This window comes from Meles meles, chromosome 16 (assembly GCF_922984935.1).
Source record: "Meles meles chromosome 16, mMelMel3.1 paternal haplotype, whole genome shotgun sequence".
Taxonomy (NCBI): Eukaryota; Metazoa; Chordata; class Mammalia; order Carnivora; family Mustelidae; genus Meles; species Meles meles.
Window position 1 is genome coordinate 79,471,785 of NC_060081.1, and position 15,232 is coordinate 79,487,016.

The 15,232-nt window shown below is 57.3% G+C and overlaps 1 protein-coding gene across 1 annotated transcript in view; it reads left to right on the forward strand.

The window, feature by feature from the left end:
- The first annotated feature begins 529 nt into the window (after positions 1–529).
- Positions 530–15,232, forward strand: part of PHACTR3 (phosphatase and actin regulator 3) — a 205,923-nt gene continuing 191,220 nt past the window's right edge. Inside the window, exon 1 of the mRNA XM_045980169.1 lies at positions 530–1,014. Within this exon, the coding sequence (XP_045836125.1) occupies positions 897–1,014 (118 nt within the window). The 5' untranslated portion in view covers positions 530–896. The remainder of the gene's footprint in view (positions 1,015–15,232) is intronic.

The following is a 15,232-nucleotide window of genomic DNA, read 5'->3' on the forward strand; positions in this document are numbered from 1 at the left end:
GTGGAGGAGGGATTAAGGTTGCAGGGATAAAGCCCTGGAGAGCACCGCCCCCCCACCCAGGGTGGAGTCTGGGCAACAGGACCTACTCGCCTCCATATCCCCAAGAGAGGGAGGGCGGGGAGACCAGCTAGCTGCCTGAAGCTGCTGGGGAGATTAGGCCCTGCCTCCAAGGGAGGCACCCTCAGGGTCTCCTCCCCTCCCCCTGGGGAGGGGAGAAAGTGGGAGCAAGAGCACTCTTGTTTCTAGAGCTCTGCTGGGGTGGGGGGTAGGCAGTTCATAACTCCCGATGGGCCCCCCACCTCCCTTGGGCAGGCGGCAGGCAGCCCAGGTATTGGAGACCCCTCCCCATCACCACGCTGGCTCTCACTCCCTCTCTCGTGACGTCATGCTCCTCTCGCGTGGCATGATGGGAGAATCCTAATGTTTTCCAACAGATGCTCCAAGAACAGCTTTCAGATTAAAGCAATTGCAAGAGCAAAGATTTTCCTTTTTCCCTTTTTTTTCCGGGGGGGTGGGGGGGTGGGGTGGGGGGAGGGAGCGCCCCCAGAAATTCCTGGACATCACCCCCTGCCCCAAGCACGCAATAAACACTGACAAGAAAAAGTTTTTATTTCCTGGTTCAACTTTTTTTTTCCTGGAATATAAACTGAAGAATGGGAATAAACACGAATAAATAGCAGAGCGAGGCCGCGCGCCGGGATGCGTCGGGCTGCAGCCGCGAGGCCATTGTCTCACCGCCCTGAAGCCAGCCTGGCGTTGTCCCCGGGCTCCTTCCCTCTCCCTGTCCTTTTTGATTTTCCTTTTTAAAAAAACGCCCCCTCCAGCCCCCTCGCCTGTGACCTTGGCCGCCTCGGATGCTCTGATTCCAGCAACTTGCCCCCGCTCTGGCCAGGCCCATGGCCGCGTCCGAGGACGGGAGCGGCTGCCTCGTGTCGCGGGGCCGCTCGCAGAGTGACCCCAGCGTTCTCACCGACTCCTCGGCCGCCTCCTCCGCCGACGCCGGCGAGAACCCAGGTAACGGGGCCGGGCGAGGGCGGCCGGGCAGGTGGGCAGACCGGGGGCAGGTGGCGCTGGGCTCGTCCCCGGCGCTGCTCCGCGCCGCGCTCCGCAATCGGGGAGCCGCGCCAGGACCCGGGCGCCCGGCCTCCGCAGTTCGCGTCCCCAGGAACGCGGCCGGGGCGCCGCGGAGCCCTTTGTCCGGGAAAGAGCCGAGTTCGCGGGCAGAGCGGGGCGCTCCGCATCGGCCCTCCTTGCGGGCTTGCGGGCTCCGCCGTTCCGCTCCGAGGGGCTGTCCTGCCTTGGGCGCTGACCGGCCGGGGGAAGAGAGTCAGACCTGTGGCCGCCTCCGCCAGGGCTGGCTCCGAGCCCTGCGTCCCTCCCCGGGGCCCCCAGCCCCGGCGGCCCCGGCTTGGGCGGCCCCGCCCCGGCAGGGCAGCGCTCCCGCGGCCGCCGCGCACGGGGGCTCCGGCTGGACGCCCAACTCCGGCGGGGCCTGGCGCACCTGGGCGCGCCCGCCCGCCTCCCGGGACAGGTGTACCCGGCGGAGCCGCGGGCAGGGAGATGCAGGGCGTGCGCCGTGCGCCGGGGCCGAGCCCCGTTTCATTAAATTACACGGACTTTGTCCGCTCCCCCGCCCCCGCGGCAGCGTCGATTGTTTAGGTGATAAATCCGGTTACAAAGGCGTCTATAGGGCTTGATTGATTACTTTCCAGAGAGGAAGAAAGGCCTAATAAAGCGGGGTGGGGGGGGGGGTGGGCTGTGCGGGGCCTGTCACCATGGAGACGCAGGAAGCAAAGTGATCATTAAAACCTTTCTCCACCAGAAGGCAATTTTCACTTCACAGAGAGAAGTCTGAGCTTCTGAAATGTAGGGTTCAAAAAAAGAATCAAAGCTGGTGTTTTGGTATCAAGCCACTGGACTCGATTTCCTCCCTTTGAGAGGCACAATCTTCTCAGAGATGATGTTTTGACAATAAGTTGCCCCTACCTTCCTTAGAAGACTTATTCTCTCCAGATGCACCGGCCCCAGAAGGGGACCTGCTCACGGTAAATGGTGGGCATCGGAATCTAGAAAACCCCCCCGGGCTGGGGTGAACGCAGGCTTTGGGGGAGGGACTCCCTCACCTCACTGGAACACACAGGAGCTTTACTCTGTAACTACAAAGAGGGACCTATTAAAGGCAGCTCTGTGGGCACCAGGGCCTAATTTGAAATTTTAAACAATAAACCCATGCAAGGCTTGCAAGATTTCTTTGTTAGGACTAGTGACACTGTGTCATTCGGTTAAACTAAGGTGCCAGCCGAGGAAATCCATGGCTTTTCCACATCTGGGAGGGCAAGTTAATTTCCCGGGAGTTTCAAGGGAACCTGCCATAAGCTGACCCTTAAGGGTTTAATTAATCCTTTTATTAGGAATCGGGGATTAAGCCTTCAGCACTCCATGATGGATTGGTTTTCTCTGTGTTGGAGATGCACTTCCATGATTGTTCCAATTATGGAAGTTGAGTGGTTCGTCACGAGAGAATCCTTCCCAGCTCCTTTTGTCTCCCTGGCAGTAAAAGGAAGCAAACTTGAAACGGAAATTATGGAGGATTTAGCTTTTTGGCTGTCTGTGAGTTGATGCCTCCGTGGGTGGGAAGAGAGGGCTCGGCAGGTGGCTGGTGCCAGTCCACCAGGGAGAGGTGGAAGGGCTTGGGTGTTAACGTGGTGCTGTGGGAGGGCAAACGCCCCAGTTAGTCTCTGGCTCAGATGGTCAAAATGGGACCCTGGGAGCAGATGTCTGAGGTGAAAAGTCTATAGTGTGTATAATTCTGCGAGTGGTAGAGCCTTGCTAATGATATCAAACAATTAAGTATTTATGGATTGTGTTAAGCAGAGGAGTTCTGGCAGAAAGAGGGTCAGAATCCTCAAGTTGGAAGCAACACGGGAGTTTGAAGCAGGAAGGGTGGACTAGGAGAGCATCTTCTATAACTGCCTTGCCTGGTTGGCTTGGCAGGCTTGCATACCTCTTTTGACGGGAGACTCACTTCTTTATGGGGCGGTGCATGTTTTTTGGGGGCAGACCTATTTAAAAATTCTTCAGATGGTTCATTGAAGGCTGCAGCTCATCAGTCCTGGTGGGATCGGCTCAGGGTGTGTGTTACTGGGGGTTGCAGGAAGCCTGCTATTTCAGGGAAGTTAGCATATGGATCTGCGTCTTTTTTCCACTAGGGCTGAAAAGTCGCAGCCCTCATGTTGCCCTCCCTTCAGGACCTCTTCGTTTGTTCTCCTGCTGCTCTAAAGCTCTACTGCTCTAAAGATCTACTCCTGGGAGTTGAAGCTAGTGTGCCAGCTGTGGAATAACCCAGTACAAAGTCAAGGAGAAGAGTTGCCTCCTTTCGTCTGAATTCTAGATTTTTATAAAACAGCCCAAGGTTGCATTTCCCCTTGCCCCCTCAATGCATTTTTTTTTTTTTTTAAGTAGGCTCCATGTTCAGCGTGGAGCTCAACGTGGGGCTTGAACTCATGACCCTGAGTTGAAGACCTGAGCTCAGTTCAAGAGTTAGATGCTCAACCACCTGAGTCACTCAGGTGCTCCTCCCCCCCAACATATTTTTCATGCATCAGGATTCTCTTAGTAAGGACTCAGAACATTCTCAGAAGGGCAGACTCTCCCTCTCTCACTCTTCAGAGGTGACCGTTGTGACGAGTTTAGAGGAGATCCTCTGGAACTTTCCTATTCGTTTACAGCTACATGTTCTTAGAAGAACAGCTTTGAGAGAACACCGTGTGTAGGGTTCTTCAACTTGTTCCTACTCCATACTGGGTCTTGGAGGTCTTGTCACATGGTGTATTTCCATCTCCCTCTCTTTAATACACAGCAGGTCAGAGAATATATTTTTCAGTTTACATATTTGTGTTGTTTCCAGTTTTTACCCATCACAACCCCCCTGGCTGGGGTTCCCCGGGCAAAGCCTCCTTGGGCTTCTGTGTAAATTTCCTGTAAGGTGTGTCCCATCTTGTGGGATGCCTGGGTCGCAGGGGACCCATATTTTCTTTTTATGATAGTGAACCCTGGAAAATGTACCAACTGACATTCTTTCCAGACTCTCCGAGAGTGCCCTTTCTCTGATGGCTTGCCAACAGCTGAGATCATCAATCTCCTTTTCCCCCTGCACAAAGAGTGACAACTCGTGGCTCATTGTGTTAATTTGTGGCTCCTTGGTTGCTGGTGAGCTTGAGCAGCCTTATCAGTGCATTAAATCTCTCAGTGGCCACGTCTGTGGCCATGGACTGCGTGGTGGGGATGAACGGTGCTCTCCGAGGGCCTTTCCTTCCACTTTCTCCGCATCATTGCTACGATAATGATTCTGTCTTCGTCTTTGCCCGGCCCCTCTCTGTAAGTCTCTACTCTACCCACGGCATGGGCAGGCCTTCTTCCCAAATTGAGCTTTGAACAAGGGGGAGAGCAGCACGCCCATGACCTCTCCGGCCTCCCAGGAGTGCCTGCTCATGGGGACTCTGGCTCTGCTCTCAGACTTCCTTCTGCACCCTCGGCACCAGGCGCCTGACCTGGCATGATCCCGCACGGAGAAGGTCATCTCTGACCTCCTTCTTGTCCAACCCATGCTGCCTCCTCAGCCTTCCCTGTCTTGTCTGTCCCCTTAGTGTCCTTGCCCCGTCCCTTGTCCTTATTTCTGACGCTGTCTTCTTCCCCCTGGACCCTGCTGCCTTTGCTTCCGGGCTCCCTGCTTACCCAGCTCCGCCCCTCTTCCCAGCATGACACGATGGGGTCCCTGCAGGTCCTTGGCTGCCTTCTTTCTCTACGCCCTGCCCCTCCGGGTGCCTCCCCAGTGTAGGACCAGAGACTGGGCTCCGAGTTAGCTGGGAATGCCTTTTAAAACACTTCTGTGGGGGCGCCTGGGTGGCTCAGTGGGTTGTCTCTGCTTTCGGCTCGGGTCATGATTTCAGGGTCCTGGGATCGAGCCCCGCCTTGGGCTCTCTGCTCAGTGGGGAGCCTGCTTCCCCCTCTCCCTCTGCCTGCCTCTCTGCCTACTTGTGATCTCTCTCTCTCTCAAATAAATAAATAAATAAATCTTAAAAAAAAATAAACAAAACACTTCTGTGGGGCCTGGTCATCTCCCTTTGTAAAGGCTCTGTTCTGGAGGGCCAGCCAGGTGGGGGACCTTTGTGGGTGGGCTTCCTCAGGCTTGGCCCTGTGGACATCTGTGACTGGTCGCTCTCTGCAGCAGGGGCCGTCCTGCGTGCTGTATGGAAATGGTTAGCGGCATTCCTGGCCTCTCTCCACTGGATGACGGTCGCTCCCCAGCCCTTCATTATGACACCCAAAAATGTCTACAGGCATCGCCAGGTGTCCCCTGGGGGTAAAACGGCTCAGGTGAGCTCACTTGGGGAACCCCTGAGTTCAGGGCTCAGCCATGGCCTCAGTCTCTCTGCTGACAGCTTCCGTGTGTGCGGGGGTCCTGCCCTGTCCTGCCTGAATCCTGAGCTCCACACCTCTGCTGTCCCCTTCCCGTCCCTCAGCTCTCAGGCTGACGTCACCTCCTCAGAATGCCCTCCTTGTCCGCCAGGTTAGATCAGACACCCTGCCCCAACCGGCCCCGATCCGTCCTTCCGTTCCAAGTCACTCAGTGTGCTCATCTCTGCCGGGTATCTCGGGGTCCGTCATCCATGTGGCGTGTCCCCCTTTCGGCCTGGAGCCCAGCACGGACCTCACGTGCAGGAGGTACCCGCGAGCATTTGCGGAATTACACGCAGGCAGGCACCAGACACCAGGGTCTTCGCTGATGAGGCTTGTGGCTGGCCAGCTGCACCGGCCCCCGTGGAAAAGCCGCTCTGGCACAGCCAAAGCGTGGCTGGGGGGCCGGCAGCTGCAGGCTTCTGCAGGGTCAGAGCCACTCTGGAGGGGGAGAAGCCTCCGAGAGCATCCTGTGCCCTCCTGAGCTGCAGACTGATACCCAGGCGCACCCACCTTCCTCTCGGGGGAACACTCCCACGGCTTCCCTTTTCCCTGCCCGTGGCCGTTGGGATCCCCCACCACACCTTCTGGCTGGACCCTCAGGACCGAGTCCCAGGTCTTCTCGTCCCCTGGCCTGGTCCCACGAGGCAGGGCAGGGAGTTTTCCAAAATGTAAGCCCCCTCTGGTGTCTCCTTTGCCGCAGCCGCACGGCCTGGTGGTGGTGAGGGAGATGCACCCCGTTTTCTTCTTTTGTGCTTCTTCCCCGGCTCCTGGCTCCGATGCTCAAGTCCCGAGTCCGGGGGATGTCCCTGTGGCCCCTGGCAGAGTGTCCGCGTGGTTTAATTAGCAGCAGAGCTATGCGGTAATTACCTTGTCAGCTTCTTTGGGCTTATTGAAAATAAAAGCCGGACGCTTTAAAAACATACGGAGTTTAAAAACTTAAGAGTTTGGTTTTTTTTTCCTGACAGTGAAAGCACCATACAGAAAAAGATGGGAGACTTTCGAGATTTCTGTTCCCTGCCCCCTTCTCACCCAAATGCCTCCCAGAAGGCCCTCGCAGGGAGGGCTTTGTCAGCACGAGAAGGTCAAACACCAAATTCAGGGTCCCAGCTTTTCCCCTCGCCACCCTGCGCCCCTCTTGATCTGTTGCCAGTTGCCTTCTCTCTGTCGCTCTTGGAAATGATGTCACTGATTTATTTGACAACCTAATTTATTACATCTCTCCCTCTAGATGACACTGTCTAGTGCCGTAGCTGGTGACTTTTAGACACTTGAATCTGAGTTAAATAAATTAAAACGAACACTTCCTTTCCCCCATTGCACTGACCACAATTTAAGAACTCAATAGCCACCTGTGGCTGGTGGCTGCCATCTTGGATAGTGTGGATCTAGAACATTCCATCCCCATAGTGTTGGGCAGCACTGCTCCGGACTGTAAACCCCCTGAGGGCTGGGCCTTGTCCATTTTCCTCCTGGTTATGCTACACTTGGCTGTTTCCCAGTGAATGCTTGTTGATTGATTGAGGTCACCAGAGTGGGATTGTCATGGCCCAGGGCTCTCCTGCTAGAGAGACCCTCAGCCTCCTTCAGTCTGATCTTCTCATGTTGTTAAGAGGAAGATGTCCAAACAGAGACCATCTCATATCCACACAACATTAATTCATTTCACCCCAGTGAGCTTCCCCAGAGGAACTAAAATACCCCATGTTTGGTTCTTGCTGGACGGCTCTCTTTGACTAAGAAAACAGTGACCTCCAAACACATTGTCTGGAGCTGGATGGGTGGCCCAAGTCTGGCTCTGCCACATACAGGCAAGGTGACTTTGGGCAGGGCACCTCACTTCTCCAAATGTCCATTTCCGTTGTGTCCCAGAGTGGTAATTTCTGTCCCTAACTCCTGGCGGGTGAGGCTTACTGAGCCGTTGCCCATAACCAGGAGTAAATTTTGAGACACTGGTCATGGTTTCACAGCTTCAAGGAGGCAGGTGTCCCCTCAGATGTCCTCTGACCACCTCAAGATTGTCCCATCTTCTGTGAATGAAGTCAGGAGGCAGCGAACCCGGGGAGCAGGGTGGGGAGGTGTGGGAGGACAACTCCGGGGCCCTTGGCAGCCCCTGCTCTAACTGGGTCCATGTCACGGCCAAGCTCTCAGGCTCTCCCCCACGCGTGAATGTGGGTGAGCCCGTGCTGACCCCACGGGACTCGTCAGGACACGGGGTACCGCAGGGTGTCAGGGTCCGTTCTCAGGAAATGGTGATGGGGAGGAGGTTGTAGTTCTGATTCAGGTTCCAGTCTCCCTGCGTCCCTGCGGCAGCCTGCTGTGTGGACAGGCTGGATCAAACCATCTCCTCCCACCTAGCCGTTGGCTCCAGACCGTGCCTGCCCTTTCCCATAGTCACTGTCCTTCCGGGGCCATGCCTGACCCCACAGCTGCCTCCTGTCCAGCTCCAGCTCCCCCTTCCCAGAGGCCACTCCCCAGCTGCCTGCCAGCCCCTTCCCCAGACTGCAGTCCCCACAGAGGCCCCTCACCTCCTCCAAGTCACTGACTCTGGTGCTATCACTCTGGGGCAGCATTTTGGTGGCCTTGAAATAAGTTCTGAATGTGTATTTTGGGGGAGGGGTTTCACATTTGTTTGTTTGCCTGGCAGGCCCTTTTGGGGAAGGACACCTCCTAGAAGGACATGGCTGAGTCACTGTGACACTTAGGGCCGTGGAGCAGTCACACCAGCTGCCGCTGCAGCGACGGGTGGAATGTTCCGGAACCCCTGCCGGCTCCTCAACCACCCTGTCGTTTACGGGGTGGACAGAGACTGTCAGAGGGAGGGAGGCACAGGGAGAAAGTGTGAATATGACCAGTGGATCTCAGAGGATTTCTGACTTACTGTTTTGCATTTTGGGAGGTGGGAGCGATTCCCTGCCCTGTGATCGTTCCACGCGGGACCCGAGCTGCAGGGCCGATGGGAGCCGTGTCCTGGCCAGCAGGCGAGTTGGGGAGTGGACAGCTGGCATGGAGCCTGTTAGGGCCATGTGGGAGCACGGGCCCAGGGCTGCCAGATCCCCTATTTATATCCGGAGGCTGGACATCCAGATTTTTATGTGAAATGTGATTGTTCGAGCTTGTCCAGTCTATTGGTTAGGGATTGGTTTGGCTTCGTGAAAATAGGAAAACTAAACCGCGCTGGCTGAAATAAGGTTGGGGTTTTCTCAGCTGCTAACCCGTTGCAGCATTGAAGGCTCCGTGCCTTTCTTGCAAGCTTCTGGTTGCAGGATGGTCACTGCAACCATAACAGCAGATACACCGTAAGGGCAGGATGAAGGGGATGGTGACAGGTTGAGGGCTGTCCACCTGTGGAGTCATGACCCTGCTTTCCTGGGAGCCCTACCCAGGGACAGCCACTGATGCTTCCTTGGCAGGTGCTGTGGGGCTGGGAAATGTGGGGTTTTGTTTGGCTGATTCGTAGTTGTTTGGGATCGGTGCATGGCTTCCTCTCACCAGAGCCGGTGAAGAAGGAGAGGGTCCAATGTTTGTAGGTAGTCGCCTGCTGTCCCTGCCAGTTCAGCCTGAAACCAGACAAAACCCCAACCCAAACCAAGCATCGGGGCTGCATGAGGCCCGCAGGCTGCCCTTCGAGGTTTACCGAGAAGGAATCTCGGGAAGGCTGAAGCAGTTATTATATTCCATGACATTTCTTTACCAAGAAATTAAAGGTTGGACTAAGATGTGTGATCTAAGCCTGAACATTATGCCCATCCAAATTTTATTTGAGAATATTTATCCTGGGTACAAGACTGACAAGGTCACTGGCCTTCACGGGGCTGACAGTCTGGTAAATTATTGATAGCTGGAGTGAAAATACGCACATTGTCAACTCTGTGTTCCACGGGGCCATCGTGCTTCCTTCTGTTTCATCTTCCTCTAAAGCCTTGAGGAGGCCAAGGGTACCACCCATGGGTAGCTTAGAGGGAAGTGGTGGCTGGGGGAGGAGCTTGAATCCAGGGAGTTTGATGCCCCGCCCACCCATCTGCCCACACCACTGCTTGCCCCGCCCACTCCATGCCCCGCCCACTCCCTGGCCTTCTAACCCTGCATCCCAGCCACTCTCTGCCCCGCCCCCTCTGCCTGCCCCCGCCCACTCTCTGCGTCCCCTTCCTCAGTCTCTTGGATGGAACAGGTACTTGGGCTCTGTCCCTCTCCTGGCTCAGGCAATCCGTCTGGCAGACGTATGTGTATCCGTGGTCGCATCAACACAGGCGCAGACATCCCCTTCCATTTCCCAGTTCGTCTGACCAGAATGGCCGCGAGGATGAGATTTATGTATTGAAAGTCAGGCAAGGGGATGGCAGAGAGTCAGCCGTCGGCAGAGTCGTTGAAGGTTTCCCCTTTAATGGGCTGGGGCGGTGTCCTTGTCTGTTGGAGCAGGCCACTGGACGGGTGGCTTGGCAGCGCACCTTATCCGACGGGCAGGGCCGGAGGAGGCTGGCGCTGATCCGTGGCCCGTCACGGAACGAATCTGCCACGACCCAAGCAGAGGACTGTGGCCCCGTGGCCTAACAAATATGCATATTCCACGCTGTTCTGCAGCTGTCTTAAATGCAGCACTTGCTGACGCTGCCTTCGGTCTCAGTACTGCTGATGGGCTGTGTTCCTACTCCACGAGTCTGGTCCCACTACTTCCCGGAAGTTTGTATCCGTGTGCAGAGAGATGTTTGCCTGGTTGTAGTCACCAGCTCAGGGGATTTGAATCCAGGCAGAGAGATGTGCCAGAAATGATCTTTTTGCTTCCCTTTGGCAGGAAAACATCGTCTCGGGCAATGTTGATTCGGGGATGACTGTGTTTCTGCAGTCACATGAATCAGGTTGTTGCTGACCTTGGCACATTTGTCAGCCGGGTCCTTTGTGCAAAGCTCCTGAGCGTGCGTGAGCGGCAGAACCCTGCTATAGTGCTGGGGTCGCCTGGCCCTGGCCCCCGCTTTTTATTTTCTTGTTAGAGTCCAGGTGTGCTGGGGGACACAGGGGCTCCATAGAGAGTGGTCATAGAGGATCTTCCTTGAAACCAAATCTGTTTACGTCCAGGGGAAGATGGCCTTAAGACGTGAATAAAGTAGCCCGGTCGTGCATTGAGAGAGAAGAAGACACAGAGGCAGCAAAGGTCAGGGAGGTCACAATGGGGGTGTCGGTTTCAGGGACGTGGGGAGATGCTGTATGTTACCATCCTGGGCTTGTGACTCTTTGGTTCTTATTTATCTGCACTGCCGTGTGCGTGATGTGGGGGCTGTGTTGCCCATTCTGGAAGCTCACAGTTTGGCGAGCGGCACTGACGATACCACGTTCACAAATACAATGACAGGATCTCTGTGTCCTAAGCATCAGACCTCTCAGATTGGTCCCCTTCTGGGCTGGGTCTCGTTCCTTCTCTGCCAGCGATCAGTGGTCCGCAAGCAGGTGGCAGGTCGAGGACCCAGGCTGGGCTCCGCGAGCGCCTCTTTTCCACGTGGGCCTCACCCTCCACCGACCCAGCCACCTTGCCCCGTGGCAGTGGTGGAAATGCAGGTCATAGTAGATACAGGAGGGGCAGAGACCCGGGGCCACGGTGCAGCCCACACAGCAGGCTCATTTCCCTTCCCGGACCTTCCGAGCTCTCAGGGACGAGGGCTCAGTGGGACTCACGTCGGCGTCTCCTGCTCCTCTCACGTGGCGGAGCCAACACTGGGAGGCTGACAGACGCGGTCGGAGGGGCCTGGCCGGTACGTGGACTCTTTGGTGTCAGGCTGCCTGGGTCTGCATGACTTTGACAGATCCACTGAACATCTCCGAGCCTCAGTTTCCCCATGGGTGACACGAGGGTTCCTTGTCGCAGTGCCTACCCTGAAGGGTGGTGGTGAGGCCCCGGGGGGGTTGGTTTCTGTCAAGCAGTAAGCACAGTGCCTGTCGCTTCGGAGAAGCTGAGCGTGGGGCCAGCGACGGTGGGGGCAGCATGGAGGCTGGCACCCGTGTCTCCCATGGGTGCCCTCGTGATGTTGCCAGAAGCGTCCCTCCTGGCCCGAGGTCTGCACTGCGGGGGGATAACCAGGCATCCCTTCCCGCCTTCCCACCCTTGCCTGGTTGGCCCTGGGGCTGGTGCACGGGGTCGCTGCTCTGGGAGGGACACTCCTCTGGAGGCGCTGTGCCCATCTCCCTAATTGGGGAGCTGGACTGGGGAAGCCAGGATGTAACAGGCCCAGGTCAAAGGACAAGGTCGAAGGCGGAGTCCCAGCCCCAGCGGGACGTTCTGCTGCGAGAGTGCAGGGCTGCTGCTCGAGGTCGGCCTTGCACGCAGGAGCGGGCACACGGACAGCGGGGCCATCCTGCTCCTCTCGTGTGATGCCCTCTCCTGCCAGTCCTCGTGGGTAGCTGGTTCTGCATTAATGTGAAGCAACAGAAGATGTAGGGACAATGTATTAGTTTGTCTCACTGTTCTGGTAGGAAGGGTGAGTAGCAGGGGACGTTTAATAACATGAACATGGAGCGAATTACGAACCCTCCTCGTGCTTCTGCTGGTCTGGGCAGTCCCTCTGGGAGGGCGGGGGGCACAGGCCCTCTCTCCGTTGTGTCCCCTGCGGGACTCCAGTAGAGCTGGCCTTTCCTTAACGCTGCCACTGTGAACAGTGGTGACCTCTTAGTAGTTGCCCAGCTCTGCCCCGCTTTCTGGCAACTCTGGCACCTTCTTTCCGTAAGGATTTGTGCTGTTGGCGGCTCTGGTCTCAGCTCCAGGATAGTCCCGCTCCGCGTGGATCTAGCTCATCTGGGGTGCTTGGTAACGACACCCCGTACCCCCTTCTTCCTATGCGCAGGGAACCATCGGGAAAAGTGAAATCAAGGGGGAAAAGTCCCCCAGCAAGGGGCAGCGACACCAGGGCACGGGGCTTTAGGGCAGGTGGTCTTGCCCTTTGGGGAGTTGCTGGAGCCGTGAGAAGGGCAGCGCTCGGAGCGCGACTCTTGGTGATACCGATACGCGTTGCTAAAAAGCAGCCGACAAATGTGTTAATAATTAGTCTCTGTGTGGTTTTTTAAATGAACTAATGACAGTTTATTCCCGGAGGACATTAGCCCGGAACAGCTGTGCCCTCAGGGAAATACAGACTCCGATCACGTGTCTTGTTTCTCTGGTTCCTTTTTCTGACCCTGGGCCGAGGGGACGTCGCAGCTCGCTCAGTGGACTCTTGGGCCAGGAGACCCAGGTCGCCCCTCGAATGGGCACCTAGGAGCCCAGGTACCAGACATCTCGGGGGGGGTGACATCGCTCGTTGCAGAGAGGGTGTCAGATGGCTTCTCCCCCACAGAGAGAGCCTGGATTGGGGAAGGAAGAGGGACACAACATACGTGTGACGACACCAGGGGCTCCTTGCAAGTGCGGGCTCCCCTCCACTCCCCCTCCTTCCTCCTCTCCCTCCTCCCCTCCCTCCTCGCTCCTGACCAGCACACCGAGTGCCTTCCTCAGTCCAGCTGTGACCTGAGGCATTGCCCCACTGCCCTGGGGTAGTCTCACGGGGGGCGGGCCAGGGCTGGGCTGTCCCACAGGCAAACACGAGTCCGTCAGAGGGAGGCTGCCCTGGTGCAGGGGAGCTCAGACAAGGTGTCACTTGAGTCGGCAGCCGAAAAGTGGGTTGGAGTGAACCAGCCTGAGTGGGAAGGGCAGGGTTTTCTGGGGAGGAGAAGATGGTCCGTGCAAAGGTGGGAAGGAGTTTGAGGGGGTGCTCCAGGGACCAGAGTCCTGTCGTGACTGGAAGCTGGGGAGGAGGGGGAGTGTGGCAGGATGGTGCCCAGGGGGGAACAGGAGCCTTCTCCAGGGTCTCCTGGGTGGAGTGGGGGTCGGGGGCTTGTCTGCACCTGCAGAGGCAACAGGAAGCCTGGAGGGAGGGGCCCCATGTCTGCACGTGTGTGCACGTGTGCGCGCCCGCGTGCGTGGAGGGGGAGACTGGGAGGCTGTTTTCAGGGCCTGTGAAGACCTCCGGGTTCCCAGCCTATGTTTTCCTTGGGCTCGCAGACCCCTGTGGGGCCGTTTGTACAGAATGTGCATGGACGTGACTCCCTGGGGTTTCTCGTGAGTGGGATTCTGCTGTCCTCTCATGCAGGGAAGCCTGGAATCCAGCCTCACTCCACAGATTGGTGGGGCCACCACTGTGTGGTCCCTGTCACCCCTGGGAAGTTTGGGGACCGTCCCAGCTTCGGGGCCGGCAGTGCTGGAAGTGAGGTCGGGCACCTGTTCTCTCTCTCTTTCTCCCTCTCGCCTGCGATGAGGGGTCTCATGTTGAGACCCCTCTTGCCTGCGATGAGGGGTCTCATGGTGAGCCCGTGTTCACCAACCATCCCCCTGCTATGGGCAGTCCGGAAACCCTCTGTGTGTTTCTCTGGTGGTGCCCAGGCCCAGGATGCTGAGCATGGGCCCCTGTACCCTGAGGTCAGGGGCTCAGGTGGGCACCTGTACTGTGTGCGACATGAGAAGGAGGTGGGCAGGCCCAGAGGACAGAGGGATAAGGGTCTCCTTCCCAGAATCACGGGGGGTTTCAGGCTTCTTTCTCCCCCTTCTCTCCATCCCTTCCTCTGTCCCCCTCTTTCCTTCCATCTTTCCTCCTTATCTCCTTCCCGTGCTCCTCCCTCCCTCCTTCCTGAAAAGAAGAGGCAGTGGTGGGAGAAGGCGCACGGTCGGAGGTTCGCCAGGAGCTTTGAAGGTCATTGAAGGTCAGCTTGTCACGCGTCCTGCAGGCGGTAACGGCTACACAACTCCGTGTGCGGACTTTTGTCAGAAGTCACTGCGGGGGTGGGGGGCAGCCTTCACACACATGTGTATGTGTGCATGGGTTCCTGTGTGTGCCTGTTGAGGTTACTGTTGTGACTTCTCATCTTTTTGGGAACATTTATTTATTCCACAGAGAGTGCGTGCATAAGCCGGTGGGGCGGGGCAGTGGGAGAGGGAGAGAGTCTCAAGCAGACTCCGTACGGAGTGCAGATTCCGGACGCGGGGCTCGATCCCAGGACCCTGAGATCATGACCTGAAATGAAACTGAGAGCTGGGTGTTTAGCCGACCGAGGCACCCAGGCGCCTGCCTCCCCTCTGGTTTCAAGGCCTCAGTGGGAAGGGACCTGGGTCAGGCGCCAGCTCACATCTTTCCGCAGACCGCTGGAGCCAGTGTCTGGGTGCCTCGCAGTGGGCCTTCCGGGCAGTCTCGAACCCCAGCCACCTCCCCCATCCCCGCCCCAGCTGGCCTCGGCAGGTGGTTGTGTCAGGCGGTGCTTACTGTCCTCCTCTGTGCATGGAGAAATGACAGCTCTGCCTTCCTGGGGAGGTCGTGGGCCTCGGATGAGGCCTGTGAGCTCGGTCCAGGAGGTCAGCTGTAAGTGACCTGCCGGCTGACACTCACGGGTGGGCACCGTGGGATGACACCCTTCTCCGGTTCCCCCCGGTTGTTGAGTCTGGGATGGAGCTGCTCTGACTGTGGGGGACGGTGCCCCGTTTGCCGGCACGGCCTCAGAAGCCCTCACCGTCTTGCTGTGCCCGGGAAGGCCTGGTGTCTTATTTGCCCCTCTGGCTGCAGGACAGGCAGGGGTCAGAGTGTTCCTGGGGCTGAGCTGGGTGCGGGTCTTAGGGGGGAAAGTGTACACAGCCAGAGCCCTCTGGGCTGGGCGCTGTTACTCTGTCCCGGGACCCCTGAGTCCTTCCTGAAAGCCGCGAGCCACTGTCTAGAGGAGCCTGAGCTCGACTTGTTGGGGGAGAACCCTCGAGCTAATATGCAATCCC